A 19,997-nucleotide genomic window follows, 5' to 3' on the forward strand; every position below is an offset into this window, starting at 1 on the left:
TGGCCCTGAGATTGAGACACTGGGGCCTTGGCTGCTGTGGCTTTTGGGTACAGCTGGCTGAGGCAGAAAAGGCAGCACGCAGGGAACCCACTGCACCCCGTGGGCAGTGACAGGACACACCAGTGCAGGGCTCGGCAGGAGGCACAGCCTCGTCCTGTCATCTCAGCCAAAACCAGCTGAGGTCTACAGCTGCTTGGTTTGTCTGTGCCTGCTCAGCAGCTCAAGCTAACGGCTTTCTCTGGCAGCACGCAGGGAATGGCGGCCATGAGGCAGCCCTCAGACCGGGTGCGGCTGGGCTGGGCTGGGCGAGCAACACCCGACTCTCCAGGAGCCCGTGAGTCTGCCACACCGCCATTTCCCTCCGTCCCTCTTGCCAGCAGCCATCGAGCGTCCCCACACTAGCAATAGGGACGGGACGTAAGGGCAGCTGCCACCGGGGAGCTTGCGCAGTGAAGCCGCCCGCCCTTTCCGCCCTGCCCGCCTCCCCTCTTGCCCCGATGGCGGCGGGCGGCCCGGAGGCGGCCCAGCAGCAAGTGAGCGGCGGCGGGGGCGAGGAGGGCGGCGGGGCTGCGAGTGAGGGGCCCGCCAGGGCACGGCCTCCTCCTACAGGGCGGGCAGCGGATGGCTCCCTCCTGCGAGGAGCTGCTGGCCGGCTCCCTTCAGGCACCGGCGGGTGGCTGTGGGTTTGTAGTGAAGAGCCACTGCCGGTGTCCGCCTGCTAACGCTGCAGCTGCTCCCTGCTTCATTTCTGCTAATTGCAGCCTCATCCAGGGAAACAAGAGACCTGGGTGCCTGTGGAAGAACAGAGTGAAATTTACTTGTTCTGTAAATCAGGACTGGACCCCCCAGTTTTTATGACCGCCTATTACACTGAACCGTGTTTGTAAATAGGCAGTAGGGGAGCCAGGCTTAAAACCGTGGCTGGCACGCAAGGTTGTGTGTTTTTTTCTTTACTTCTTTATTCATCTTTACGCAATGCTCTTTCCAGATTGATGAAATTGAAGCCCTGTCATCCATATATGGTGAAGACTGGTGTGTGGTTGATGAAGATGAAAAAATCTATTGCATTAAGATTAGTGACTGTCTGGACCAGCCAAAATGGACGCTCTGTCTGCAGGTACAGTGCTGTTGAGGAGTTTGACACAGAAATTGCAAGTGGACTCCTGCAGGGAAAAGCTTGTGCCTGCATGAAAGCCTTTGAAGTAGGATTTAATATCTCCTCAAACAGATTAAGAAGTTTTTGGATTGAAATCTTTGATACACTTTTCAGTGGTGGTTCCCGTAACACATCAATGTGCTTGTGACGTTGGCAGTAGTTACGTATCTGAATTCCACATCTGATAAAACCACATCTCAGTATTTTTCTCTGTCTCATTTTAGACAAACTGGTTTTGTTCATTATCTTTGTACAGGACACCTGAGTGAATCTGGTGCAGCTGCTTCTAGATTTACTTTCTGCAAAGTGTGGAAACACAAAATTCAGATCAACTTGACCAAGTAACTTGCCACTTTTATTATTTCCAGTTCTGTAAACGCGCTTCATTTAGTGGAAGTAACGCTGAAATGTCTACTTGTGGAATTGCAGAGCCCCTTAAATTTAAGTACAGTCACCATGCAGGCAGCTCTTTTCACATTTCTTCTGCACTTCATTTTGCATAACACTTCATCCGCAAAAAGTATGCCACGAAATATGGTATCTGTATGCATTACCGTTATTGGAATCCTAAATACAGATATACCTGTTTTCCTGTCATTCTGTAACAGCGTAGCCAACTGTTTTTTTCATTTGTAACACTGATAGTAGCCCAGGTGCTCAACGTTGGAATCCATTAGTAAAACACAGGTAGCTGAGAGCAGTAGTATAGTGAACGTTTACCCTGAATTTCTTTCAGGTGATTTTGCCTCCAGGATATCCAACTGCAGAGCCACCTATTTATCAGCTAAAGTAAGTGAAGTTGCTTGCTGAGTTTTTTTCCTTCAGACACTTGTATTTCTTTCTTGAGTTACCAGTGTTAATTGTTTAAAGTGTAAGTTGAGGTTTAGTTAAGATGACTTCTTGAATTAAAATATCCTGGGCATAGTGGAATGTTTCAAGCAATCATATTTTATTCTTTCCCCCAAGTCAGCCTCATGAAGTTCACTATGATAGTCTGATCTCTTGTCTCAGAACTCTAATTCTTACACTATTATTTTGTGGCAAGGCAGCAGTTAGACCATGGAGGTATGGTAGCTGCTACTTGACATATTGGACAATATCTCACCACTTTCTAGAGTGTACCACTCTTGTTTCTACCCTTCTTTCAGCTTGTAAGGCATGCTTTTCACCTGAGCACTTGCTCTTGTTAGGATGCAACCAGAGCAAGTGCCACTTTTTTCCTTCTCTGCTCTCCCCATGTCCCTTGATATGTAAACCAGATGGCAATGGAAACATGTCAGCCAGACCCCTGATTTGGGTGATAGAGGGATCAGGCCTGCAGGGCATGACGTCCTGCATATATGTTAAATTTTGGTCAACAGCATTGGCAAGGGAATGCAACACAGTGCTGGTAAATTTGAGGTAAAATTTATAGTTTAACGTGAGACTAAAAGGGTACAGGTACAGAACTGAAGGATCATGCTAAATATAGTAAGCACGTTTCTTTACTATATTTATGTCCTTCGCTATGTTTAGATCCTTCACTATAATTCATTTATTACATAATAAAATATAATAGTTACATTTTAATATAGTAAAAAGTAGTATGGTGCAGAAGGAGTCAGAAAGGTATGCTAATATGTAATGTGACTCTGGAGAGAATGGTCTACCATGAAAAATGAGTCCAGCTTACTTACCTGAGATATGGAAAGGCTGCCAAAGTTGGGAATCTTAAGGGAGAACTAGGTAATCATGCTTTTACCAAGATGTTTACATCTGAAATTTTTGTAAGTGGGGATGATTGACAGTGTTTATTTGCAAGGTGTTTATCATGTTTATTTTGAAATGAGTGTTTGTTGAGATGATGGAGTCAACATACAGGCACCATTTTCATCATATTTCTCTTCATTCTAGTGCTCCTTGGCTTCGAGGAGAGGAGTACACAGAACTAGCAAATAGCTTGGAAGAAATATATATGTAAGTTACAGATTGGGGAATATAGAAAAAGATGATATATTTCCAGTTTCATGTTGTGCTCAATGTGTGCTTTCAAGTACCTGCTTGAACTAGTGGGTGTAATAAATGCTGCAGTAGCCATAAAACAGTAAGTTTCTTTTACAATCAGACAGTTAATGCTATGTATATACTATGTTTAACATTTTATGAGAATGAATTGTCTTAAATGCCAACAATTTTCCTTTATGTTATTTTGACCTGGTTCTCTAAGGATGGAGGTCTTCATTTTGGCTCCTAATCTTGAGATACTTTCAGAATTCGGTGATATTTCAGTATGAGAGTATATTTCTGTATTTGGATGTTAAACTGCAGGATGTGAAAACATTTCTTCATGTCTTAGAGCATAAGTGACAAAACAGTTTTTCTTAAAAGACAGCTAAGGGATAAGTAGGTTTTGAAGCAAACACAGTTAGTAGAGTCTATTAACTAGAATCCGTAACGTAACAGACCATTTATTATCACAGTGTGTAGCTAACAACTCGTGATGCATGAGAATAAATATAACATTTAGAAATACTCAAATTATATGTTTTTGAATTGCTGTGAAATTGGGGTGTTAAGTGTAGTAATTATATGTGGCTTATTTAAACCTTTCAGATTCCAAAGATAATTTAAACTAAATGAAATGAAAATATGTCATAAGCAAGCATGGTTGTGCCCAGAATTGTGACATCTGAACTTCTTGCTTAAGAGATGTGTTTTAATGCCGTAAAATAAGGGAGACAGCACTTAGCTTGCATGAGGTTTGTTTTTGTCTAATTACGTAGTTATTTTGGGTAACTGGATTTCTTATAATTTAAGCAAGCAAAATTAAATTAGAAGCGTTAAAAAAGCACAATGATTTAAAGTTAAAAGTTCAATGGGATCAAATTAACCACAGTGGAGGAAAAAGAACAGATTATCATTGACTCTATCCAGATTCATTGGACTCTCTACCAGAGTCAGAGCTGCTCAGTGTCCTTCATGAGCTCTGTCCTGAGCATCTGGAGCAAGTTGCCACATGAAGACCGCAAGGAGGAATAGCATGGCTGTGAAGCACTCTCCCTGTTTTTACTACAGTCTTGTAGGTTGTTACATTTTGCTAGTTAGATAAATCCCTGGCAACTCTGTTTTTGTCGCTTGTTGAGAGCCCTTGTTGCTCTCCTGTCATTTTTGTTTGTTCAGCAGGAAATGAATGCGTTTGTACTTTAGACCACATATGTCATTTCAGATTGTGTTTAAAACCCTTCTGGAGTTTAAAAAACCCTTCTGATGTGCACAGTGTTTGTGAAAGCCTTTTATCAATCCAATGTTGAAACAGTTGTCAGGTAAACATAGTTACTCTGCATTGTTTACAATGTGTGTTTTAGTCATCTAAATTGCTTAGTTTTGCAATCTAAAACAATATGAGCCATACTGTTAGTCACTCACTATGTCCTCTTAAGGAGGTGGGAAAAGCAGATAAGGATTGATCACAAATCTGTTTTGGGATGCACAAAGTGCTTAAAACTGAAAAATGCAGCAAATGTTTGGATTTTTTATTATTTTTTGCAGATACTCTTCTGGTATACTTACTTGTATACAACAGAGAAATCTTATTCATTGTCTAATCCCTCTCATTCCATCATTAACATAAATGTAGTTCTTCATGTTTTAAAGTAGTGCTTCTGTATGATGAGCAGCGGCATGAAATCAGGGCTTTGACTCGTTCTGGAGTCTGTTTGGATTTTGGGGACTAAGCTGCAAGTTTACACATTCTTTATTTTTGCCTGAATATTTTTCTTAAAATATGTAAATTTGTTTGAATTACTGATTGAATTTGACAATAGTACTGTATACACTAAGCAATACAATTTTGTTACTGATGTGTACTTACATGCTGCCCCAGATGGTGGCAGTAAAAATAAAATTATTAATGAGAGACCATGAGTTGACTAAGGCCCTATATCTTCAGTTCTGGTTTTGAGACAAAATATGTCTTGAAATATGTCACAGTTCATAAGCATGTTAAAATATAATTTGGAAGATTATTTTCAGGATACCATTTTCAATATATTTAGGGATGTTTGGGTCCTGCTGCACATAAAGGCAGTGTTTCATAACTCTGGATGTGCACATAAAACCACTTATCCCATTCTCCCCCAGTACCATAAACATGCCTGTGCCTGCTAATTAAGGACTCATAAGCTTAATGATTACCTCTCCTATAGGACCCAAACTCCGGTGTATCGGGACCCAGTGTGTCTGCTACCACTGACCTACTGTCACAGTCCACCAGGTTTATTTAGCCCCTACTGAGTGCATGAGGGGAAAGAGAAGGGAGGCTGTTCCAAGGAAGAGACGTCCAAAACATAAAGGGGAGACGTCCCCTGCAGCCACAGAGTGGCCGAAGGAGCTCACCACTGGCAGCAAAGAACTTTTTGAAGAGAAAACTGATCAAGAACAAGCTCAAAGGCTGGAAGTGCTGGCTTAGGATTCTTTTGAAAATACCGGGAGCTGTCCATTTTTCTCTTGTGGTTGCTCTCACCTTCTTTATATGCCAGAAAGTTTCCATCAGTTACCTGTTTTCCTTTATTATTGGTGTTTTTAATATCAAAAAAAAAAAAAGCTATAAGGAGGTAGATTTTCACTTGTTTCACATGGTGAGCTGCTTAGATAGAATATTCCACAGGCCTCTCTAAGCTCTTTATCTAGACTGTAAAATTGTATTTCTGCATGTCTGAAGTCTGCATGTTATTTAACGTAGATACTTTCCAAGTAAAATCTGAAAAAAAAAAGTGTATATATATTCTTCATTCACTGTGACTTTTATCTTCCAGACAGAACCTTGGTGAAAGTATTCTTTATTTATGGGTGGAGAAGATACGGGAAGTTCTGGTAGAAAAGGCACAGTCAGCGGATCCAGGTATTTCAGAAAATACATGGGTTTTTCAGTTTACTTCTTCATCTGCAAAGTAAGATTTCATTGAAAGTTAAAGATCTATGCCCAGTTTCGTTTGACCTAGATAATAGAAAACAGTCTCTAGTTTGATGGCTTATTGTTCTACAGCGATGGCTTCCGTCTTCAAAAAGCAATAGGGGAAAAAAAAAAAGGAAGGAGGTGGTTGCAATGAACTAGAACAAGGTTCTCAGTTCTCTCAGATATTAAATTACTTGCGTGAAAGCAGAGTGCTGCATGCAGATGCATTATGCATCTTCCTCTGTTCTGCTGAGAAATCATTCATAGCAGTAATTAATTTCTGGAGCTGAGTGCACTCTTGGAGGATTGGGATTAGCCTGAAAAGGAGATAAACTTTAGTGGAATATGCAGACAAATAACCAGGTATGCCATCTCAATTGCATTGTGCTGTACTGGGATGAGAAGTTACGTCATCACTAGAATTGCAGTGATTTTTCTGCTTTTATAGTGACAGTTTGTGTAAATTCACTGCTGCTCCTTCCAGAAGTGGTGGGGCCTTTTTTTTCCCTTTCATTAAAGTGCTAAGTTACCATGAAATGCATGAGTGATGTGCCTGCTTACACATGTGGCAGAAGGAAATAGGGATATTATTAATGGGGAAGATGTTAGCTCATTCCTGTCAAGAATGAAAGACTGAAGAAGAAAAAAAACCTCACATTTTCAGTGCTTCTTCATGACAAAGTCTAGTTTTAATCTCTCAGTAAACTGTACATTTGGCTGCTACATTGCACAAATTAAAAAGACATTTTTCACTGACAGGACTAAAGGAGTGGATACTGAGAAGTGAAAGTTTTGGTTTAAGTATTGGAAGTTTATTGGGTATCTTGACTGCAACCTTGGGGCTTTTATTTCTAATAATTTTTCTAGGCCTTTTGAACATGCATCACCTTCCTCTCTCTTATTAAAAATACTCGTGTTACAAAAACTGCATCATCACCACATCATAGGTCCTCCAAGGAGGAAATTAGATTGTGATACATTAACTTATCACTGTTGTAGGTTCTCTCTAAATCCAGTTGCCAGAGTGCTAGATCTATATGATATTTACTCTTCTGCAGTTGACTGTTATTTTTCATATGTCCCGTGCAGAAAAGAAAATAGGATTTTGGGAATCCCAGAAGGCTTGAAACATTTCCAGAGAGACGTTTCAAATCTGATCATTTCCTAACCTTGTTGAGTACCATTGAACAGCAGCTTTACATTTTTCCTAAACTGACCAATAACTTACTGGAGAATTTGTGAAATACCAGATTATTTTATTAATCTAAATTCAGATTAAATTACCATCAGTACCATGAAATTAACAACTAGTGCTATTGTAAATGTTTAATGGAAATGGTAAGCATGAGTGTGAGTTAGTATTAAAACAGAAGATACTGTGGATGGATTTCATGACGTGAATATTGTATTCCTAATTCTAAATATGATTTTATTAAATACTGGACAAAGTATTATTCTGCTCTTCATTTATTCTTACTGGCAAGCTGATTTGAACTGAAAAGACAGACACATTAGAGAAAAAGAATTAGAAAATTTGTATTACTTGTCTTGCAAAAAAAAAACTTGTAATAAATCTACTGCTTGTATGTTACTAGAACCAGATATTAAGAAAACCAGTGAAGAAGTTGACGAAGATAATGGAGATGATTTTCTCATAGACTATCAGCCTGTTCAGGAAGATCCAGTTAAATTGTTAAATTATATCACCTCTGAAAGTCAAGAAGGTAAAAAAGGTTTCCTCATTAATTGTGATGAAATTGTTTATGAGAGAGAGGCCCTACGTTTCTGTTTTTCTACTAAGCTTTTGAGTAAAATTAATAACATTTAAAATTATAATAAAGATTAATAACAATCGCAAATAACCTTACATGGTTTTGGTGGTTCTCTGTTATCTTGCATACTTAACTTTAACTAATCTCTTTTGAAAGTTAAGACATTCTTTACTTTTGTAGCCATATATGTTGTTTCAGTATCCTTAAAAAACACCCAAATGCTTCCTTGTTTGTGATCAGTAGATGAAGAGCTGCCATCCATACATCATGGAAACCCACTCACAGATAGGAGGAGTACTTTCCAGGCACATCTGGCTCCTGTGGTGACAACCAGACAAGTTAGTAGAGATCAAGCCTACTCTTTTTGTCTGTACTTTGAGATTGACAAGGTATAACTGAAATAGTTGCAATTAGATGAATTTGTCTTTCTTTGCATTTTTGTGTTGATATTGTCTTAAGTAGTCATCAGTTTTTGGTTTTCATTGTCAGCTAAGTAACTTGTGTCAGCTCTGCAATTCTTCCTGGTAGTTTTCCAGTTCTATTGTGGAAGCGGGTGGATGTTGCTATCCCTTACTTTTAAGTGTGTTAGATGTAGGGCAGAGAATAAGAGCGTTACATTTTGACTTTTGGATGTTTGCAAAGTTTTCATATGATACATGGAAGTGACTGAGTCTGTTGTGTTACTTGTGAAAGTGAATTAAAATCAGCTTATAAATATTTTTCCCTTCTTCAGAAGGTGATTCTATTGAGAAATACATTTGGATAATGCGTAAGTAAATACTTAGACGTAAATGAGAGGGGTAAGCATGCTTGCAGAGTTGTGTATATCCACAGCTAGAAAAAAATGCCTGCACTGGTTCCTGTCTCTTATGGGAATCAGCGTTAAATATGGATCTAGATAGTGTGCTAGAAAAGGACAGCTGTATTTTGTTTCCCATCGTGCTTCTCTTCTTTCAGCAGTTTAACACAAGGTAAAGATTGTGTCATTGTGGTTAATATTAATGTGTTTTTTTTGGGGGGGTGGGGTGGGGTTATCCAGTTGCTTTTTGGACCAGAATGAACTTTCAGAATCTGTGGTACTGTATGAAAATACACCTTGTGTTTGCTGTCAATCAGTTGCTTGTAACTTTCTTTCTTGCACCTCTCCGCTTTTTGTATGCAGTTGGATTTTGTAGACATCTATCGTGTTTCACAGACCTTACTTTTCAGTTTCCCAGGCTGAAGACCGACTTCCCCAACTATTTTGGTACTTCTTGGATGAACTTCCATGTGTGCAATCATTTCTTGTTTTCCAGCTGCTTCTGCTTTCTAACCTTTCTGAGATGCAAACCAGAACTGTACACAACACTGAATGCAATCACACCAAGGATTTATGGAGTGATATAAAGAGATTTTTTGTTTATTTTCTGTGTTCTTTTCCTGATAATATCTTTCAGTTTGCTTTTTTAACCTCTACTTGGCACTGAGCTGGTGCTTTCATAGAAATGTCTGTTACAACCCCAAGATCTCTTTTTGTGAATGCTTGTAACAAGTTTGAGTCACTTTGCACATCACTTTGCATCTGTTAACATCTCTCTCCTCTGATGATCCCTGTTCAGTGTGGAAACTACTGATCTTCTTGTCTTCTCATTAGCTAGCAGTTACACCCTGGGAATATTTTCCTCTTTCCTTGTATCCAATTCTAGTTTTTATTTTAAAAAAAATTTAGAAATGGATTTTGTCAAATATTTTTTGAAATTCCAGGTGGGCTAGATCAACTGGAAGCACATGCTCAGTGACTCTGAAAGAATCTTGACAGATTGACAGATTTTAGAGGCATAGTTCCCTGTACAAAAGCTGTAGTATCTTAAGCTTTTTTTTTTTAAATACCATCAATTAATTTGCCTAGTACAGTTATAATACTTGTTCTGCAGTTCTCTGAGTAGTTCCTGGAGTACTTTTGAAATGTTGGTATCACAGCAGTCACCTTCTGCTGCACCGGGCGGTTTCAACGGGCAGGTTAGATACCTCAGTTACAGTTCAACACCTTCATGCTCCAATTCCTTTTAAACTTTTAAATACACGTGATCTCATTTTGCTGATTTGTTTCTATTCATCTTATCAGCTTGCTTAACATTATTCTGTGGTAAGGCTCCACTGTAGTATCCCTGCCTGACCTTTTTTCATAAATACTGTACATTCATTTATTATTATTTTTTTGTACTACTGCTGTATATTTTTTGAGCGATTCTTCTGTATTATATTTATCTGCTGGCAGTACAGATTTCTGGTAGGCTTCAGCTTATTGTGTTTGAGAAAATATTATTATAAAATATTATAAAATATAAATATTATAAAATATTATTATAGCTTCTGTTTTCACACCTGCAAAAATACGCCGTGCCTTTCACATCTGTCTTGACATCTATCATGTTCTTCTCTGTCCGAATACATCATAATGTTTTGAACATGCCTTCAGCTTTCTTGAGCTGTTCTCTTAGTGCTTCCAAAGCAAAAGCAATTTTATTTGTTACTCTTAATGTGGAATAACTCAATGTTTTAAAATACTTAATGTGTTGCCATTTTCACTAAAGTAGCATTGCGCTTTAGGGTCTTTCTTAGCAGTGCTCAGTCCCTATGAACTGTGAGTTTTTATGAGCTGCTTTGCTTTAGAAAGAGAGGGAATTGGAATCATTGACTTTTTGATTTTTAAAATATTCTCACTCTGATTTGTGAGTAAGATCATTCCTACCTAAAGGAAGTTCATGCATGCAGACACAGGTTTCAGAAAGGGCAGGTCTGTGTCAAGAAATAGTACTTAAAGCAGGTTAATAACTTCCCTTTTGCATGCAGAGATGTTCTTAATTTCTTCTTTTATGACTTCTTTTTAAAAGCAATGTATACTTAATAAACCTAGGAATTTCAGGTCAAGGTTTCTTGTTACTTGCATGGTATAAAGGTAGTGTCAAATCCATCTGCTTTGATAGAGTCATACTGTACAGTGTGAGGGGATCAGTCTGCGCTGCAGGGAAGCTTTACTATGACATGGGCTCATTTTTATGAAAGAAAGCAAAAAGAGGTGAGGAGTGAGGTAAAACATTGTCCGTTTAGAGAGCACTAACTTGTTTATTAACTGAAGTGATTAGTAAGTGCATTGTCGGTATGTTACAGTGATGGCTGTTGATGTTTAAGACAGTACACAGATTGCTGTGTAAATTCCTTTATTGAATATTTTAATGCAGCTTTCAGTAATGACAACCAGCATAATACTGTAGTTATTTACATAAAATAATAGGTTACTATAAATTTTATGAGGGAAAAAAAGTGATAGGTATATTTCAGGTAGCAAGCTAGATTTGATACTAGATTTGGTACCATTGCTTTTCCTTGTCTCTGTCTGGTGTGTTTTGGCATTTAAAATGTATGTGGTTCTTGGACTTGACATTGATTTAGAAAGGTAGGACTAAGAAGTGATCTGTTGTTTAAAGATCGTTATGAACAGGTGCTTCACTGATGTGTAGGGAATTTTCCCTTAATTCCCTAAATCAAGAAGAGTAGAAAGGGGAGCAGGGAAAAAAGGCTCATGATCTGCAATAGAAGATAGGTTACTGCTTAGCTGCGAGATGTCTGTCTTAGAGGTTTATTGCTAATACAGACATACAGTGAATTTTTGAGAGATATTTTCTGGAGCCTGGTAGCCAACATATAACTAATGTCAAAGGTGACAGTAATTTCATATGCTTTGTACCCTAAATCCATGTATTAAAATGTTTATGAAAACATATTAAGTAATGTGAGTTGTCTTTCTTCAACATTCCACTTCAGGGAAGGGGACAACAGGAGAAAACGGGTGTCTGAAGCAATGTTCTCAGTTCACAATAGCATTTTTTTCATTGAGGTATCTTATATTTGAGATAATCTTATATTTCTTCCAGAAGCATTGGAAATAGCACAGTGTAGCTATGACAGATATTAAATACGAATACTGATTACTTCTCAGAGACGTTTTTCTTTGGAATGAAAAGCAGTTTACTTACCAAGCGTGTTTTTCCAAGCTTTCTCAGCTTCAGTCATACTTTGCTCAAAGTAATATTAGTTATGCATTGTCTACCAGAACAATGTCTTGATCAAAGCTCTTTTTACTAGGCCACGCTGAAGTGTTGAACAATTGCTAGCTTGTTTAATTAGAAACAGAAGCTGCACTAATACTGATAAGTGTTTTGGTACTTCTTAAGAAGAGAGATCGATATAGTGGGAACATCATTTTTTTGTGGAATACTGACTCAGACCCACAGAGGAAAGCTGTTTTTTTTTTCCAATTCTTTCTGTGAAATGGAAACTCTGAAAAGCAAGTAAGTTTGAGTAAAAAGAAAATCTAAAAGTGAAATGTGGTAGAACTTTCCAAACATCATGTTACTGTGATATCAGTAAAAGTAACGTGTAATGTGTGTAATGTAATAGGAAAACATGTTGTGCCATTATTCCAGCTTAATGTTACACTTGAAAAAAGCAAGTAGTTGTAATTGATCCTTAATACTGATTTAAAGTGTTTTCTAGATCTCACTCTCTCTCTCGTTTAGTAAATCAGTTTGATACTTATACGTGTTCAGCAATAATATGAATGCACTGATTCAAGAAACAGATGTCTGCAGTATCCTGGAAAATAGCATGGGGGTACTGAAAAGCTGCTTGAGTTAGCAAATTGAATATTTAATTCATTTTATGTCAAAATGTAGAAGTGTTTCCCTATAGTACTGAAAAGGAGGTGTTTGTTTAGCAGTAATAGTGAGATGATGTGTATGAAATCCCCTTACTGAGCTTATTTCTGTTTTTTTTTTTTAAAGGTAAAGAGAGTTCTTGAAAAATTATATGAGAATAAGAAAATTGCAAGTGCCACCCACAACATATATGCATACAGGTGAGAGATTAATAGTGATTTTTTTCAGTGTTCTTTGTCAAGTGAGTGCAGGGCATGAGAAAAATAAAATGCATCAAAGAAATTCCTTGCTAATAAGAAACTACTCCCATGAAGATTTATTTGCGTGTTAAAGGTTTCAGGCTTTATTTTGGACTTGAGATCAAGAAAGTGCAACATATAGTAAGGAAAAATATTAAGATAGTGAAGCAGCACTAGGAATAAAAACCAAAAAAAATAAAAGCGGATTTGAACATGTGTTGTTAGACTTTATATAGGAGGTGTGAGCAAGGAAATGCTACTTCATCCTGAACTAAATCTGGTTTTATTTAGGCAAAGTGACGTTTTTCAACCTGACCTTGCATTTATAAATGGCTCAAAGATTTCAGTTGAAATAAGGGCTGAAGCAGAAAGCCTGATGCAGACACCTGGCATATGAAATTTCCTGAAATACATGAAACTTCAGGGAAAATGGGAAACAGGTAGTAATGAGTTTGGCAGTGGACTATCCCTGGCAACTTTTGTGAACATAGATTATTTGAAATGAAACAGTCTCAGTCCAGATAGCGATGTAGGTTTTCTGAGGAATGTGACAGTAAGAGGAGCCCCTTTCATTGCTGGAGGAACTGGTCATCTGAAAAAGCGCGTATAGAAGGTGATCCCTTCATGCACATCCTGGAGTGATCCTAATGAAGCATGAAATGAGAGTAAGTGAAAGCTTACCAATGTATCTACCTAAGTTAAAGGTTTCTATAAAGAGAGGATTTCTATTGCTGCTGCTGACGATGTGACACCTTCCACTCATACTATGTAAATACACTTCAAAAAAGCAACAGAAACGTAGTTACTGATTCATATTTTTCATCTAAAACTAGCTGCCTCTTTGTCATTGTGTCATGTGTATATTAACTAAGGGTGGAAGTTATGAAATCAATTAGGTAACAAAACAGTAGAGTTCCAAGCATTACTTCTGTAAATTTAGACCTGGGCAGCTGTCCTTCATTTGAAACAACAAGCCCCAGAGTCTCCCGGAGTGCCCCCAGTATAATTCCTCAGGCTTGCTATATTCTGTCACAGGTCTGCTTTGGAGGAAGGCTCAGTAAATGGCATGGAGAATCTGAGGCAGAATTTCAGTAATAGTTTTACACTGCTGCTGCTGAAATACAGACCTAACAGATTACTAATAATCACTTCTGTCAGAGTTATTCTATCTTGTAGGTGTGTACCATATATAATTTGAACCTGCATCTGATGGAGTTGGTTGAAACTACATGTAATTATTAGGCTAAAAACCTAAGGATTTTTCTTACTGGGGACTTTACACTGGTAATGAATATGGAGTTAACCTGAAGTAGTTACGGTATATGTAACAGCTTCTCAACGCTTGTTCCACTGTAGAGATAAATATTTGTGGTTTACCCTAAGCCACATCCTGTTTTCATGTGAATGTCCTTAGTGGAGAAGCAGATTGATGCACTTGCTTATGAAAGATCTCTGAGACTTCGTTAATCACTTAAAAATGTTAGTTGATTGAGTTTTCATTAATTCTTTATTATTATTATTTTTGTTTTGTTTTAGAATATACTGCGAAGATAAGCAGACATTCTTACAAGACTGTGAAGATGATGGGGAAACAGCAGCAGGTGGACGTCTTCTTCATCTTATGCAGGTTATAGAAATTAGTCTTTGACTTCTGGAAGTCTTGAACAGATTTTAAAAAATCACTACAGTGTGACTAATAAACTTATACAAGATTAATTTTTGCTTTGCTATTGGTCCAATAGGTGATTGCTTACTCAGAAGTCAGAGAACAGACTGTTGTATACATGTAATGAATTGGATTTTCCAAGTCTTGGATCATAAAGATTCCTATGCTTCCTATATGGTGTAAGATGGATAGAAAATGAAGACTGGAATAAGCTGATTGACACAACCTTTACTTCAGTTTCCTTGAATATTTGTAACGTAAAAAGACACTTCTATTTGAACTTGCAGAGTAAGGCTTCAAATGCAAAAGGGAATGGGAGTGAAGCAGTTAAGTTGTTCTAACCATTGTATGTATTTCTTTGTGCTATTTCCAGGTCTGACTCTTTAGCCCTCGTATTTGCATATATTTTAGTTTTCAGATGTGGAACTAATATTCCCTCTACAAAGTTACTACTAAATGTACATTGATAAATTTTGATTAGCTGGCATGATAGAGCCCCTTGTAAAGCCATAAGTAAAATACCATAACTACAGGGAACAGCTGGATACAGTTTATGCCTCAAGTCAATTAACTATATCAGAACACTAATTACTGTTTTTCATTTTGATTTTCGATTCATATCACCTTCAGAACAAAGGTTTTCTTTTCCCATCCTTTGCTTGCTTGTATATTCTGTCATTTAATGTGCTGTACTCTTATTACTGGAGACTGTTTTAAAGTTGTTGTGTGGTGGGTTTTTTGCTTTTTTGTTTTGTTTCGTTTTAAATTTCAGAGATTTCTTTATTCAGGAAGAAACATTATAATTGTAAATATTTTAGCACTTTTCATTTAGAACTTTTTGAAAATTCCTAAGTAACTCAAACTTGACTTGGGAAGGAAAACTTAATTTATATAATATATGCAAGTATATGTGGTAAGTGTGAAAATACTAGTGTAGTCATAGTAATGTAAAGAATATCTTTGCAGTTACTGTACCTCAATTTACTCTGAGCTTATCAACTCTTTTTCAGTATATTAATGTAAACTCTTGAAAGGTGCCAGATTTACTGTGTCTGCTTAATGGTCCATAAAAATCCAGTTTAGAAAATGACATGAAATTTCACCTTTCAAATGTGAACTGATAGTAGTTATTACTGGGAATACTTTTGTTTTGGAATTATGATTCTGCAGAGATCAGAAAAGTGCAATTTTCACTCCTGGGAAAAATTGAAGTAGTTTAAAGACTAATTTCTAGTTGTTCATATAGTTCTCTTAATTCTTCTCTCGCAGACACTTAAGACACATGATATGGGCATGAAAATCAGGTGGTTTAATACAGTTATTGTTGTTGTAGTTATAGTTCTTCTTTTGCAATAGAAATCTTATCTTGTTTCAGATAAACCTAGCACTTTAGTCAAGATAGCACTTTCCGGTTACAAGAAACAGTATTTTAGATTAATACTTTTGAACTCAAAGTTAGAGTTAAAAATTTCCTAACTGTTTGACATCCTGTTTACTCTGAACAGTTGCTATAAATTGACTTTATGGATGATGTGTAAATGTAGAGTAGAAAATGCCCCTCAGAAAAACTGCCCTTCCTTTGCGTTTTTTTTTTTTACATTATCCCTTAAACTTTAAAATTCTAATAATGTTTCTGTTTTCACAAAGGTAGAGTCTTCTAAGAGGATTTTTCAAATTAGTCATATACGTACATACATACATATATATATATATTTTTTTTTTCTTCCTTAATGGAGATGATGAATGGTTGTTAACCTGTTTTATAGATAACTGGCTCTTAAGGTGTTTTCCTCACCTTCCACTTCACCAGATCACCCTCTGTCTTGCAGACCACAGTGCTTTCGCTCAGCCTTATGCAAATAAAGCTGTTCTTGCTGTGTCTGGCCATCTGTATGCACTAGTGGAGTACTGCACAGGACTTGAGAGTAAGCTGTTTGTGAGCGAAAATCTTTCACAGATATTTTAGATGCTTTAGTTTGAGGAACAAATTCGGGGTCATGGTCACAAACCATGTCAAAAAAGCCCACTTGTGATTGTCACTACATGTTTTCATGTAGTAATGTATTTCTTATATTTTGGCAAAATGTGTGTGTGTGACATTTAGTCAGCTGGAATCACTGTATTACTAGCATTTGCTGCTGCTGGAGATCTTCTTGAGGGTAGAATTGCTGTAAGGCAGAATAAATGCTGGTTTTCGAGTCTAGTCAAGCCACATTTAGCTGTCAAAAATAAAGCTGTTGAAGGTCTGTGTTTCTTGCCTTTAATTGCAATAAAGGAAGTCATTGCTTCTGTTTAACTCTCTCCTTGACTTTGTTGCCGATAGTCTTAAAAACACTATGTAAGAGTTATTTAGTTCCTTTCCGTTTCCTCCTTTGCTAATACAATTATTTCACGTTGTTGAACTTTATATATGCCTTTTGGAATTCAGAAAGGAACTGCTCGGTTGTAAGGGATGCTAACTCAGACCAAGAAAATACAGATGTTTTTCTGTGTTATCCAAGAGTTGTTGCTAAGTCCTGCACTTGGTAACAGTAGTAGATTATTCCACAAAATCATAGAATATCCTGAGTTGGAAGGGACACAAAGATCATCAAGTCCAGCTCCTGGTATTATGGCATTTTAGGTATCCATATGAACCATGCCTTACGTACCTGTTCCCTGGCTGCTATTAACTTTATCCATCATCGTTTCCAAAAATGTGGATAGACAATCTACGTGGTGACAGAGGTGCTTTGGAAATAAAAAGTGTCTTATTAAAAATAATGAAAGTAACTCAATAAACGTCCCTTTAAATAATGCCTGAGGCCTTTGATACATGGATGAGCAACTGTAGAGCACATGAAATAACTTTTCACCGTTTCTAATGGGATATATTGACTCATTTTACTTTCAATTTACCTTTGAGTAGAAGCTTGGACAGGGAAACTTACCACAACTACTGAATCATTGTTATTTGTTACCTTCTGACTTCTGTGCTATGTGATACAGACATGAATGCAATTTCATCTTAAAAAGTAGGCTTTTTTTATTAAGAAAGATATCAACAGTAAAACTAGTTCAATAAAAAAATCTTTTTTATAGTTGTTTGTTTTTGTTAATTTTATTGTTGTTGCTGTTGTTTTAAACAGATTTTGGATGTCCACAATGTGTTAGTTGTGGTATCCCGCTGGTATGGAGGTATTCTGTTGGGACCAGATCGTTTTAAACATATCAACAATTGTGCAAGAAACGTCCTTGTGGAATACAACTATGTACATTCAGTGGTAAGTTTCTGTCACTTAAAATGGAGGTGTTTATATGTGAACTTGTGCAAACTGTCACAGTTAGATGAAGCGAGAAAAATACTACCCATGCCATCCTCCGGTTGCTTTGATGCATTGGTAGGGAGTCTTTGCACTGATCTTATGCCTTACTAATAACTTCTTTCCAAAGAAGTTAGTGACCTGTAAATGTGAGGTGCGCAACGGAGTGTGGCAGGAGTGGAGGGCTGTGGTCCAGAACACCAATATGAGGCTTGAGGGAGGGCAGGAAGGGTTACGCTGCTTTCTGTGTGTTCAGAAACCAGGCAGCTGCTGCCTCTCATGCTTACAGGTGTGCCTGGTTCTAGTGTGTAGACAGACAGAGCTTGAGAATCACTGTAACTAGTAGGAATTTTAAAATGCAAATGCTTTAATAGACACAAATCATTTTCAGAATCATAGAATATAACATACAGCATCATAACAACAGCAAATACTATTAAAAAATAGATGATAGGCATCATTAAAAAATCAAGCTAGACTAGAAGAACTCAAACGATCTAACAATAAGTGTTACAGAAAAGATGAAGGGAAAATGTTTCAAGGGGGCTTAAATTACTCAAGTGACAAAGTTCCAAATGTCTTTATATGGCATTTTATGTCAGGGATGTAGGTAATTTAATTATCTATTCCTGTTTTCAACATTCTTTTCTTCATCCTCAGAACAGCATATTAGATTTGTGTATGTTATATGCAAATACTAACATATGCTACGATAGCAGAGTTCAAACATTTTGTTAAGGTCTGTTTCCCTTCCACATGGAAGGGAAGAGATTAAAATGTCCCATGTTCAGTCAGATATACATCTGGCAAATGCCTTCACCTATTTGAGAAGCGCTTGAGATGAATGCTTAATGAATTTAATTACATGGATCATAATCTACCAGTGTGTTGAAATCCAAAATAAATTTTAAACCTCTAACTAATACAGGAAAGTATAGTGAGACAGTATAGCTAGAAAGTAAAAGTACAAAAACTCATACATTGATTGACTTTTCACATGTGAAGAAATATCTTGTTTTTCAGAGTTGGCAGTCAGAGTAGTACAACAGGGTGTTGATCCATTAAGACTGGTAAAATTTTGTTTTTCCCCCATCGTAGATTTGCTTTGTCTAGGGAAGCGGTTTTATTGTGCCGTTGTATGGTATATCTCTTGATAGGGCCACATTCCACACTAGGAGCAGTTTTGCAGTATAGTGTAGAAATATTCCTATACTGGTAACGTCCTCCTTGAACAGAAATGGCTTAGATTATTTTTACACTTGTTTTGTTGTTGTTGTTGGCATAGCTATGTGCATAATTTTAGCATTGCTGAAGGCAGAAGTTTCTAGATAGCAAGCAGACAAAATAACAAAACTGGTTAAATACTTTACAGTTCAAAACTCTGTCAAGTCCCAGTGAACTATGAACGCTTCATATTAAAAATAATTATTGCGAGTGACTTTGAGAGAATGTTAACAATATATAAGAATGTTGTTTTAAATTTTGATTTGCTTGTTTTTCATTTCAGGATGAATCATCTAAACAAGCAGGAAAGAGCAAAAAGACAAAGAAGGACAAGAAGAGAACAGAACACTAATTTATTTTTAAAATCTATAAAAAGATTACTTTGCACATATTTATACAAAGGAAACTTGTACATTATTGTCTTATCAAATACAACAGACATTTTGTATTCAACAGAGAATTCAGTAAATCTATAGATATGTTTTCATCTTGTTTTGTGATTTCTTCTGCTGTTGAGAAATAGAGCTTAGGCACAAGTTTTCTCTGTTCATATACATCTTAGCATCTTTCTGTGAGGGTGTTGTAACATCTAGAACCATTTTCCCCCCCCTCAGTGATGGCTGACTAATTAAAAACGTGGATTATTTACTCATTGCTGTGTTAGAACTCAAACATCTGTCCTGTGCTAGAACTTGAACTCAGTAGTTTGTTGTGTTGAGGATGAGACTGAAGCCATTCAAAGGTCAAGGTCACTTATGAAGTTTTAGATTTTTAGTACTTACAGGGTCAAGCTGGTTGTCCAATGCTATATGACATCGGAGACCCTGGTCCTGCTTATGCAGTTCTTACTCATGGTATGTAGGGCCTGCCTGATGACATAAGAAAAATGGAACATGGCTGAAGAATTAAGAAATTTCTTCCAAAATTCTTTGAGGATCTTTCTGTGTCTTTCAGACTCTGGGAGCCTATTAGAAACTTGAGAGTTAAGTATTGTGTAACTGAATAACC

The 19,997-nt window shown here is 37.1% G+C and overlaps 1 protein-coding gene across 6 annotated transcripts; it reads left to right on the forward strand.

Moving 5' to 3' along the window:
- Positions 1 to 421: 421 nt before the first annotated feature.
- IMPACT (impact RWD domain protein) lies at positions 422 to 19,997 on the forward strand. Of its 6 annotated transcripts, none has more exons than XM_035564025.2 (11): positions 422 to 533; positions 989 to 1,117; positions 1,893 to 1,945; positions 3,050 to 3,112; positions 5,950 to 6,035; positions 7,685 to 7,813; positions 8,105 to 8,250; positions 12,685 to 12,758; positions 14,334 to 14,424; positions 17,592 to 17,726; positions 19,273 to 19,997. In XM_035564025.2, the coding sequence occupies exons 1-11, from the start codon at positions 498 to 500 to the stop codon at positions 19,339 to 19,341; spliced, it is 1,011 nt and encodes a 336-aa protein (XP_035419918.1). In that variant the 5' UTR covers positions 422 to 497; the 3' UTR covers positions 19,342 to 19,997. The 6 variants fall into 6 exon arrangements, with proteins under 6 accessions (XP_035419918.1, XP_035419917.1, XP_035419920.1 ...); XM_035564024.2 differs by having other exon boundaries at positions 8,102 to 8,250; positions 19,273 to 19,995; XM_035564027.2 differs by having other exon boundaries at positions 8,105 to 8,199; positions 19,273 to 19,984.

Source organism: Cygnus atratus, chromosome 2 (genome assembly GCF_013377495.2).
Source record: "Cygnus atratus isolate AKBS03 ecotype Queensland, Australia chromosome 2, CAtr_DNAZoo_HiC_assembly, whole genome shotgun sequence".
Lineage (NCBI taxonomy): Eukaryota > Metazoa > Chordata > Aves > Anseriformes > Anatidae > Cygnus > Cygnus atratus.

Bases quoted from the DNA above. Each gene is read 5' to 3' on its own strand.
- IMPACT (XM_035564024.2), top strand. From the start codon at position 498: ATGGCGGCGGGCGGCCCGGAGGCGGCCCAGCAGCAA. The intron at 1,946-3,049 runs GTAAGTGAAGTT...TCTTCATTCTAG, and splicing joins CCACCTATTTATCAGCTAAA to TGCTCCTTGGCTTCGAGGAG. The intron at 12,759-14,333 runs GTGAGAGATTAA...GTTTTGTTTTAG, and splicing joins CACAACATATATGCATACAG to AATATACTGCGAAGATAAGC.